Source organism: Haematobia irritans, chromosome 4 (assembly GCF_050003625.1).
Source record: "Haematobia irritans isolate KBUSLIRL chromosome 4, ASM5000362v1, whole genome shotgun sequence".
NCBI lineage: Eukaryota > Metazoa > Arthropoda > Insecta > Diptera > Muscidae > Haematobia > Haematobia irritans.
Window position 1 is genome coordinate 146,263,359 of NC_134400.1, and position 12,270 is coordinate 146,275,628.

General features: G+C 31.4%; 1 protein-coding gene across 2 annotated transcripts in view; it reads right to left on the bottom strand.

The window, feature by feature from the left end:
* Positions 1-1,095: 1,095 nt before the first annotated feature.
* form3 (FH2 domain-containing protein formin 3) overlaps positions 1,096-12,270 on the bottom strand; it is a 335,435-nt gene continuing 324,260 nt past the window's right edge. For both annotated transcript variants that reach the window (XM_075307556.1, XM_075307555.1), the window contains 3 exons: positions 11,000-11,133; positions 10,713-10,937; positions 1,096-10,647 (listed from right to left, as the gene is read on the bottom strand). In XM_075307556.1, the coding sequence (XP_075163671.1) occupies positions 8,528-10,647; positions 10,713-10,937; positions 11,000-11,133 (2,479 nt within the window). In that variant the 3' untranslated portion in view covers positions 1,096-8,527. The remainder of the gene's footprint in view (positions 10,648-10,712; positions 10,938-10,999; positions 11,134-12,270) is intronic.

A 12,270-nucleotide genomic window follows, 5' to 3' on the forward strand; every position in this document is an offset into this window, starting at 1 on the left:
CTTTTATGGTGTTTCATACCGACCCTTTATGACAGGTTATAATAACCCATAGTTTCTTAGATACTTTGGGTTTGCATCTAATTTTGCATGTATAAATACGATTGCTTTGGGTCGTACACAAACAAAAAAGAAAAAAAAAAAAACAAATAAAAAACATTTTTTTTTTCATTTTGGTACAATGACATTTATTTGACCATATTTTTAATAAATTTTTTAACGACTTAATTTTATATTATTTGTTATTAATAATATTAGATTCAGGTTTACAAATTATGCAAATTGTATAAAAATTATAATTACGATTAAAAAAGTTAAAGATAGATCATAAAAATTAATATCTTGTATAGAATTTCGATTTGAAATTAAATTTTAATTTGTGTTAACATTCGTTATAAAAAATAAAGGAATGAAATATAGGTATTAATATAATTATTATATTTATTACTTATTAATTAGTTTGATTGGTGTTATGATAGTGAATAAAGTGAGTGTTTTATAAACTTTGATGGTAGATACGAATGGCTAAATCTAGATTTCATTAAATTTACCTTTATAACTATAGTTAAATTATACAATTAATTGTTCATTTTGTAATTGTAATAATTAAGTTTTGATTTAATTTGTGTATATAGCGATATATCTAGTACATTGTAATTATTCAAATCTGGTGTACATTGTAATTTGTTTGTTAGAAATTTCAAAAAAAAAAAGAAAAAAGAAAACAATTTAAATTAATTTACTTATTATTATTATTATTATTATTATTATTATTTATAACTAAGAAAATAATACATAGTATAAGAATGTTTTTTTCATTTTTCATTTTGTTGCTTTTATATTCATTGATGGAAGAATGAAAGATTGACTGAAAACCTGAAATTCTCCTTATTTTTATTATATATACTCAATTCTATGCCAATATGTCTTTTTATTATGTAAAATAAAATATTTTTTGTCTTTCTTAATTATGGCCTAACAGTTTATCATGCTCCGGCTGTTTGCTTCTTTCTCTTCTCATTTACTACTAATCTTTGTGACATTCAGGGAATATATTTTTGCACAGATGTGTGTTGATTTGTTTACATAGAGGTGATGTTCTTTTTTTGTATATCCAGAATTTCTATCTTGTAAAACTTTTTGTTATGAAGTCAAAGAATTTTGAATTTTTGTCAAAAGGAAGAGTTTCTTAAGTAGTAAGACTCATAGTGTTGGTACATTCTTCTATTTCTGTCACACCATTTTTGATTCTATTTTTAGTTGAGTTGAGTCCAGAACCCTTTGTACACTGAAAAAAAAGCATACCCGATTCTAAAGATTATGTATTGTATTTAGTATTGATTACGAGCCAAAAGAAGTGGAGAATTGGATTAAGGATAAATTTAAGATACAATTCTCTTTTAAATTTCGTTAGCTTAATGTGTAAAAGTACTAAGTCAAATTTTTGAAGTTTTACAGGAGAGACAAAAAACTTAATAAATTGTGAAATAAACCTATTTTCGAAAAATTGTGAATGTAGTTACCATAAATGCTATCAATACAAACAGTATACTTCCTGCAAAATCGCACACAAACAATTGCTATTAAAATTTTTTTAGCAAAGCCTACTCAACCTCAAAATTTGATTTAGCACGTGTATTTTAACAGGTGCTGACTTAGCACTTTTATACATCATTACCAGAGATAAAAACAGATATTTAATATATTTTTTTTATGATAAACTATGTATTTTTGATTTATCTGTCGATCTCCATCATAATCCATTTTTTTGTAAAAGGTTGACTTAGCACCTTTACACATTAAGCTAACGATTTAAGTTTTGCTTACTTGATTCTACAAAAAAAACTTTAATTTATTAGTTTTTTCTGTTAAGCTTTCTTCTTCCTGTGCTATCAGAGCCTTTTCAAAACATATTAACGACAACTAAAATTTCCAAAAGCAGACTCGACTAACAGTAGAAGGTATGTTTTGTTCCAAGTAAAAAAGGCTTTAAAATAAAGTGTTGAAAAAAAAACTCATATTTTTAAACGCTTTTTTAAAGTCAAGTTGGCCACAGTCAAACAAAATTTTCTTTCATTTGATCATAACCAATTTTAAGACGAATAACTTAACTATAAGGAAAAAAACGACTTCATTGAAAAGTTTATCAACATTTGGCCAAGGAAAAAAGCTTTATATCTGAAAAATGCAAAATTCGTAGTTGTATTTTAAGGACATGAAATCTTTGGCCTAGGGACAATATTTTTTTCAGTGTATGCAAAGAGATGTTATTTATTTTTTTTAATTTTTACTTTTGGAATTTTCGAAATCTTGGGTTTTCCCATTGCCAAACAATTAACTCTACTGGAAAATGAGTTTCTTTTTTTTTTTTTGAGGAACTACATTTTAGACAAACAAAGTTTTCTTTTGACGCGAAAACAAATAAAATAATTTAAGGCCAGCCGTTACATCGCCTGTCATAAATTCAGCTTTATTTGCTCATAATGAAAACGCTTTAACAAATGGAAAATTTCGTTTGTCTAAAATTTCGTTCTGGAGGAAAATAGTTTTTCTTTGGGTCCACATTAAAATATGAAATGTTGAATACTTAAATTTTACCATTTTCCAAGAGAGCCTTTAAACGAATATGTAGTTGTTTTTTTTGTTTGTTTTATAATTATACTAAGTATTATTGTTTAAATTCAAAACCTTTTCTTTTTTTGTGATTTTTTTTCTCTACAAATTCTTACGATTTTTTTTTTCTCCAAATACTATGATAAGTTTCCAATAAACAAAGACTAGCATTTATATTGCTTATCTTTACACATTTATCTAATAATTTGTTTGATCTTGTAAAAATATGTTGTATATGCTTTTATTTTTATATTAAAGATTTTTCAATTTTGTTTTTTATTTTTTTTTTGCGCCTAAACTGGCTTAACTGGCCTGATATTTCCAAAATTCAAATTCTTTTCTTTATTCTATATCATAGATAATATGGGGATGGAGTAGTTTGCAATAACTAACATAGATTTTGATTTGAACAAATACTAAGTAATTTTTATTGGACGGTTTTTTATTTTGGATTTATTAATTTTTCTTTTTTTTTAAATTGTTGCAATGAAAGGACGTCTTTTTTGTATTACATTAAGGTATTTACGTTTCATTTTTATTTCAATTTTTTGAATAGTGATTGTTTTTCAAAAATTATAGAAATTAAGTTTAAGAACCCAGAAATCCATGCAAGTTCTTTTATAAACAACAAAATATTATTATCGATTCTGTATCAAATTAAAGTTGATATTTGTATGGCTCACATAGTGTGATTTGTAATGTATTAGGGTGTACACTAATAGAAAAAGTTTCGTTATATTAACGAAATGTGTTGTTAACCCTTATATTATGTTGGGGTCATTTGATGACCCACTTCGTATTTTTCATCAGCACATTTCTTACTGTTGGAATATAAATAAAAGTTCTTACTATTCAGTGCATAAATTGTTGACATGTACTGAATTCTTGATGAGTAGTGAGAACTTTTAATTATACTCCATATGGGCCATCAACTGACCCCAACATAATATAAGGGTTAAAAGTCAGCCAATGAAACAAATTCCTTAATACAACGAAATTTTTCATTATTATAACGAATTTTCTGTCAATAAACGTAATGTTTCGTAGTATTAACGAATATTTTCATTGTATTAATGAAAATGTTTCATTATATCAATGAAAATTTTCCGTTGGCTGACTTTTAATGACATTTTCTTTGTGTGTAGCCACAAAACAATGAAAATGTTCTTTTTGGATCCAGAAGTGGTGCAAACTCGCCTTGAAAGAAACTAATTTTACACTCTTAGAAAAATATGTTTTTCATATGTTCCGATATAAACAAAATGTGTTTCGGGCACAATTTTTAAACACAATTTATTTAAGTGCAAACATGTAATGTTCCTAAACTAACACTAAATGTTTGGGACATCTATGTTAATATGTTAGAATATATTATGTTTGGGGCATGAATGTTTCATAAAAATCATATGTGTGAATGCCAACATATATGAATTTACAAATTTCGACTAAACATACATATGTTGTGATATTTTATTCAAAGCGACAGAGAGAGAGTATAGAGAAAGAAATAGAGATGGAAACCGGGAGAGTTGACGAAAGATATCAACATAACATACCGAAAGAATCAAAAGAGAACAATTTCTGTGAAACCGCTTGCATGTTGTTTCGGAAAACTGTTTTATGATAAGGCCAAAAATTTGATATGCTCAAGTCTAAATATTATTTAATTTGAATAAAGAGAATGGACATTCGGAACCAAGAAAATAGACATTTGAAAAACAAACAGCATATGTTTTCGACTTGAGAGCAGCATTTTATGTATGTGTGGACATGTGTTTTGTTTATCATTTTGGCATTATGGGCACAATTTTTTTCTTGGTTCGTTAAAAGAAATCAGTGGTCTTCATAAAAATAACAAAAAGGGCACTATACTCTTTTTAGAGTTGGGACAGTAAAATGAAATAAGGAGGAAATAGTGAAAAATTACGCAGTAAAATGTATAAAAACAAAGTTTAGTTCCTCTTTATTAATAAGTAGTCCACGAGGAGTTGACGGACACCTTCAAATATAAAAGCGGGCATTAAGTTCGAGTTTTGCAGCTAAAACAATTTAAAAAGTTTATTTTCTTTAAAATGAATTATTAAAGAAAAATAAAAGACATTTTAGAGCGATGGTATTAAATGCTAGTAAAAAACTGTTCACGCCTAAATAAATTTATGTTTATATTATAAAATTATTTATGTATGTTTATACTCGACTCCACGTTCTTCTTTTGTTAGAGTTTTTGAATTCCTTCCAAATTTTAAAGTTTTGTACCAAAAACAGTTTTTTGTTACAAAATTGTTATTTTTGCAATAAAAAATTAATATTTTATCCAAAAATCAACCAATTTCGTTTATATCAAGCACTGTTACTGACTATAAATCTTTAATAACCCACATTTCGAAGTTTCATAATAAAAATTTAATATAGTATAAATATAAATGTGTAAATTAAAAAAAAAACAAAAAAATGTTCGGTCGGACCAGGGATTGAACCCACGACCCTTTGCATGCAAGGCAGACATGCTAACCACTGCTCCACGTGGCAAACAAATGTATGTTTCTGTTAAATAATGTTATGTTTGCATGGGCTCGTGGGCGCTGCAAACTATGCTATATAAATGTAACTTATAACGATAATTATCTGCTGGTGACCATAACAGCTACGTAGCCCAGTGGATAGTGTGTTGGTTTACAAACAGTATGGTCCTCGGTTCGATTCTCCGTGCAGGCGAAAGGTAAAATTTAAAAAATTTATAAAAGTGAATAATTTCTTCAACATTATTTGTATTACAGAAAAAGGTGCCAAGAACTAAAAATTTCGTGGAAGTGAAAATTACGATAATGTTAGGGAATGAGCACAATCGTCTTTGGGAAAAATTCTTCCAAGCATATAATATTTTTGGGCTCAAAATGCTTCCAAACATATCATATGTTCACATAAAACAAACATATTAATGTTTCGGCAGTATCCAATAATATATGTGCTTCCTGCAAAATATGTTTGGAACATATGTTAAAAAAGCGATTTTTTTTGAGGGTGTACATGGGCTTGTTATAGGGCGGAATATTGAATATTGATAATTAGCTCTTCATATTTAATTACAAAAAAAAATTAATAATGAAACAATAAAATTCAGAAAATTTAAATTTGTTGCGACAACTGAGATTTTTATACACAGAAAAATTTTTTTTTCTGGTTAAATCACGAAATTAATTGATACAATTAATTTTTTTAATTGAAATGTCTTCAATCACAGAAATGATAGTATCAATTAAAATTAATTGAAAGTCAATTAAAAAATTAATTGATACTATTCATTTTTGTGATTGATTTTTGTTTCAAATAAAAAATTTTTTCGAATCAATTAAATTTTTAATCAAATATGTTTTAAAACTCAATTAAAATTTTAATTGGAAAAATTTTCGTGATTTTTTTTTCTGTGTAAATTAAAATTAAGTCCATTCCTAGTAGAATATTTTTGGATGTACATTAAAAGTCATTGAACTTTATACTCACGTTTAGTTCATAAAATTTTTGAGACATACTTGAGAAAAGTAAGATTTCATGAAGCTGTGGAAAATTTCGATAAAAATAGTAAAATTGAGCTACAAGCAAATAATTTCTTTCCAATAAAAATAAGTTAAATTTAACTACGGAAATTTTTTTCTGTGTGAAGTACTTTTAATAAATTGTTTGTAACTCACTTGTATCATATTTTTAATGGGCAATTTTAACTTTTTTTTTGTTTCAAATACCTAGGTTAAAAACGGAAAAAGAATAAATAAAATGGTAAAAGTTATTTAAATTTTGTCGAAGAAAAAAAAAAAGGAAAAATTGTGTATTTTTGAAAGTATTTGAGGTCAAACGTTTCAGACAAGCGTTAGAATGCATTAAAAAATCATTATAAAAATTATTTATTTGGCAAAATATTACAAACATTTTTAATTCACATCCAAAACACTGAATTCGAAGCACACCTTAAGAAGTAGAGCAAATTAAGTGAAGCGTCTGTTGAAATGGCGGACATGCGTCCTACGACAAGCCCATGTAAAATTCATCACTTATGCGCCAACTATTGCACCACTTCCGGACTAAAAAAAAAATAACATTTTCAATACTTTTTTGGTAAAGTTGTTTTGCAAAAAAAAAATCAATAACTTGAACGCAGAAGGACCAAGGGACCACGAAATTTCATTATCCGCAGATTTGTTAGATTTTCAAATAATTCCAATATTGTCATTTTTGAAGAAGTGTTTGGGAATACATTGAGTAGTAAATTGATGTATTGAAGCCCTCTTAAGTCCATTAAATCGTTTTATGAGTTGTGATTAGTCTGGACGTACGAATAGAAATCTGAAATTTAACATCAGTCCTTATATCCTTATCTATCCAAAGTAGTGCTGATATTATAGTCGTTAATCTTCAAATCGTTTTGGTTAACTAACTAATATAGCCTAATTTCAAATATTAGCGGAAACAATTTTGTAAAAATTGAGATTTTTCCGAATTAATGAAACCAAACTATTCTAGGATTCCCACGAAATATGAAGAAGAAATATTTTTAGGTTACATGCACTGAAAAAAAAGCATGCGCGGTTTCAAAGATTTTGTCTTTACTTTAACAATTTTGGTATTGATTCCGAGCCAAAGAAGCGGAGAATACAAGTACGGATACTTTTAAGACACAATTCTCTTTTAAATGTGGGTTTTGTGTACATGCCTCTAGGAAGCAAATTTTGATTTTTTCGTTTTTTCAGCTTTTTTTCTTCATATGCTATCAAAATCCTATAAAAACGAGTTAAGAAATACTTTATTTTCCAAATTCAGGCTCGAGTTCCAGTAGAAATTATGCTATGTTTCAAGTAAAAAACATCTTTAAAATAAAGTTCTGAAAAACATGTCCTATTTTGAATCGATTTTTTGCTTTGTAGTCAAGATGCAAAAAGACAACAAATTTAAAGACAATTTCATTAATTTTAAAGAATTTTTCCAGAATTATTAAAGTCAAGTTGACTTTGCCCCAAAATTTTTTTCTTTCGTGTTATGATGCCCATGTTTAAGCAAAATCACTTAATTATAAGGACAACACGATTTCATTGAAAAGTTTATCGACTTTTGGACAAGGAAAAAAAACTTTATATTAGAGAAATGCGTCTTCTATGCTAAGCAAAATTTGCATTCGTATTTGAAGGACATGAAATCTTTGGCCTAACGACAATATTTTTTTCAGTGTGGATATGAGTGGTGAATTGTCCACCAATGGTTTATGGTATCTATGACTGTCTGTTGTTACAAACTGATTTATAATTTGAAGTCCTTTGAAATACCTCATGTTGTTTGTTTTGGAATTTATAGAAGTTTAATATTTGAATTTTAAGAATCTGAAATAGAGGTTACAAAAGGATACTGTCGAACTTCGTATTACTCTGCAAATACAAATTAAATTTATGGCTTTATTCCTTCGCACTATGCAAAGCGAAATTTGCGTTTCGCAGAAACCAAAGATCAGAATCAAACAAATTCTACAAACTATTATCTAAACAAACTATCTTAGCAAAAACATCTTGTTAACTATAAAAGAACTCAAATGGATTTCTTCCGGAGATAGATCGTCAATAGATATTTTAAATCTTTAAAGCAAGTATTAATAATTGAGTTCCACATAATTCTTTCAAAAATTGAGAAATATATTTCCCTCTCAAAATATGCAACTTTTTTTCATTATTGCTTTGTGTTTTAATATCCAATTTAATTCGTGAAGAAAACAAAATTAATACCCTGCTTTTACGATATTTACGATTGAAACCAAATTTTCATACCCTGCTCTTCTGTTCTTCTTCCATACAATCGCATTGATATTCAGGCTTTTTGCATCTCATATTTGTATATTCTTATGGGGAATGTTCTTCTAACTCTTGTTTCATTTTCACTTTTACTTTGATCGTTTTGTGGTACTGGATGCTGTTGGCCTCATGAAACTGCTAACAGATCTGGTATTAGAATTACTGCGGGATGTTGAAGGTTTTTGAGCCGATGACGGAGGATGTGTTATGGTGGCTTTGACCAAAATGGCTGAACGTGCCGATTGTGGTCGCGATGATCCCATATTGGTTTGATTTTCTTTGAAACTTGTACTGCTGCCTAGGGCGTGACGTTGTGGAGTATTATTTTGAGGTCCCGAGGAAGATAATCTATTGCGTACCACCATTACACTGGGGCCAACGCTAGAGCCACTTGAACTAGAGCGGCTGGCCGGTACACCAACACCTGCTCCTCCAGCCAATCCTAAGCGTATAGAAGTCTTTGTATTTTGCATTCCAAGGGGACGTTTGCTAGGCGAAGAATCTACAGACATTGTCTGAAGAGGAGAATTCTTGCCGTTAGATCCAGCCAAAGGCATACGCTTCACTGTGTTCGTAGACGTAGCACTGTTTATAGATGAACGCGACGACCGTAAACTATTACGCGAACTACTACGTTCTACATCACGTTTCTGGTGGTTTGCAGGTGATTCCGATGCCGGTAATGTTTTACGTAGAGATGTAGCTCTCCGTATGGCATTGTTGGTAAAGTTGCTCATATGAGCTGCAGCTGCTGAACTAGCTGGTCCCTGGACCAAGGAACCATTAGGTAAACGAGTAGCACGAGATCTATCTCCAGAAGCACTGGGTGTTCTTCGTGGTGCTGTTGTTGCTAGTGTTGTGGTAACGCTGGTGGGTTGTGACTTAGATGTTGAGCGCATTCGCGATATTTGTAATCTGTCGGCCAAACGACTGGAGATTTTCTGTATGGGTTTAGGTTTTTGTGACATCGATTTTTGTGATGATTTGTTGTTGTTGTTGTTGTTAAATTCATTGGTTTCGTTACAAGACGAGTTAATACTCTCCTTGCCATGCGAAGGAGTATCGGAGACTAAACTTTGAGTTTCCTCAAAGCCTTCATCGTTTAATTCATGATTGGATACCTTTATAATGGTGGAGCCATTACCCTTGGTCGAGCCCAAGGGACTCTTCTGGTTGAGTATTTCACGCGGGGGACTCCAAAGCCTCTCGGGCACATCTGTGGGAGATTTCAGATTTCTCAAAGCTTCCTGGACATCTTCCTGATTAATGGAGCTTATATGACGTCCCACCTTCTCCAATTTCGTAATCGTTCTTGCCGGTACCCGTTTTGGCTTCTCTGTAACTTTATCTTCCACGACCGCTGTGGAGGCCGTCAAGGGACTAGTTTTATTTTCCGTTTGATTGTGAGATATTCGGTTATCTTCAGATTTACTAATTTGGTTTAAGGAGTTTTCCTCGCTAGAATCTTTGGCTGAAGTATGTTCTTCGTTTCCACTGCTATAGTCAGTGGGACGCTTGTAGCGTCTCGTACGTCTGGCCAGCGAATAGCGATCAAAATGGCCAGGCACTTCTGGGGTTTCCACTCCATGTAACTCATTCAGTTTACTTGCGGTATCCTCGTTTAGTTTGCTATCAATCTGAGTTTTGGTATCGGGACGGTTAAGAGTAACCAATGTAGAAGTGGGACTAGATATAGTTCTTCTTGTTACCGGAGGTGTTTCGATATTATCCGCATCGATTTCTTTATGCTTTGAGGTATGGGGCATTTCGGCATTGCCATCGTAATTGAATCTATGTGCGATAGTTGGAGATTTGGACATTGAGCTATCGTTATTAACTTTGGTGCTACTAGCTGTCTGATTTTGTAATGATGTTAGCGATATTTTTGTGGGTTTATTTGTTTCCATTGAACTACGACGCTTGTCATCTCTCTCCGAGGAGGATGGTGAACGGATGTATATTTGTAGACGTTCATTGGCATCACGTTCAACCATTTGCTGGGCTATGAGGGATTTACGACGATCCTCTTCTGCAATGGGATCTAATTGAGTTGTATTGTTTTCCACCGATCTCTGTCTTCTATAGACTACTTCTTCCGAGTTGGTATAGCTATTTGAGTTACATTGGCTACTGGAGAATTTTACATCTGATTCGGTTATGCTGGGCTTCTCCAATTGTTTCAGGGACATCTGCCGAGTATTATTCACATCTGAGGAGTGGAGAAAGAAAATGTTACAATGTTCCCAAGAAGCAAAAGTATTTTATAAAACTTACTTGCAATGGCTTCTATGGTACCAACAATGTCCGTTTCCAAAGCCTTTGAAGGTTTCCAATCACTGTAGACTCTTTTATAACCATCCCTATTGCTTACGTGATGTTGGTTATTGGTATTAGTTGTGGTGCAATTGGTTAATGTATTATTTGATGTTTTAGTATTAAGATTCGGAGTAGTTGGTACACATTTTTCTTCAGGTAATGTATCCAATTTTCGTTCGCCTTCTGCCAGGATATATGATGGATTTTTATGATAGGTAATTGAATACTTGAAGGGATTAGCTTACCTGTATCGTTTTCAAGCGATCGCCTATTGATGTTAACCAAACGTCGCTTACGTTTGTATTCCTCGTCTTGTTTTTCATCGTTTTCGTTCGATTGCAACCAATTTTCGATTTTTTGACGCCATTCACGAGATATTCTGAAAATTTTGTGTGAGAGCGATGATTAAGAAATGGTATTAGAGGTGACTATTTAATAGTTTTGTATAAAGGTATTTATTAGTCGCTAGGCGAACTCGTCCCCGTTCACAGCGTCTTTCTGATTTTTTTTTAAGTATCCCATTTACTTTGAAGTAAATTTTTAAGAGACATTTTGCATTAACTAAATTATCCATATTCTTCACAGAATATTTTGAAGAATAAGATAATAGGATTATCCTTTGAAGTTATTTTCGAAATTCACATTGAAAGGATTTCAATTTATTGGTGGGACTGACGGCTTTCAAAACAAAGCCCTCGTATGAAAAAGCGAAAATATACCGGAAAATTAATTTCATGTAAATGTAAGGTCTTACTTAAAACAGTCTGGCAAGAAGGAGCTTTTAAGTGTCAAATAAATGTATGTTAAATTCAATAAATTTTATTTGAATTAACATCGTGTGAATCCTGGAACCGCTGAGCATTATCCTGTTATGTAATTATACAACCTTCCTTGAAAATGTCAAGAAAATCTGAACTTTTCTTCAAGTTTCAAAATGTCGGGCAAGGGGGAGGTACACACCGGTTAGCTTAACCGCCTTGCATACACAGGTTGGTGGGGCTCAAACCCAGTTTCGACCCAACAAAAAAAGTTTTCCAGCGGTGAATTATCAGGTCGGTAATGCTGGTGACATTTCTGAGTGTTTCAAAACTTCTCTAAGTGGTTTTACTGCATTGTGGAAAGCCGTTCCGAATCGCATATAAAAAGAGGTCCCGTATCCTTGAGCTTAACATAGAATTGGACAGCACTTAGTAATAAGAGAGAAGTTCACCACTGTGGTATTACAAGGGACTGAATAGTCTAAGTGAGCCTGAAATATCGAGCTGACACTATACCTAACCTAACAGCACGTACTAAATTTCAACCGTATCGCATGAGACTGGCTCTTCCAGTAGCCCCCGTTAAGTAAATCTCGGGGTCGATTTATTTGGGGACTATATATAATTATGGACCTATTATGGTTCTGGTTTATATTAGGGATACAATAATAATTATGGACCAATTTTATCGTGATAACATCACGTACCAAATTTCAACCGAACCGGATAAGTAGGCCCCCATCCTGGGGTGGGGTATT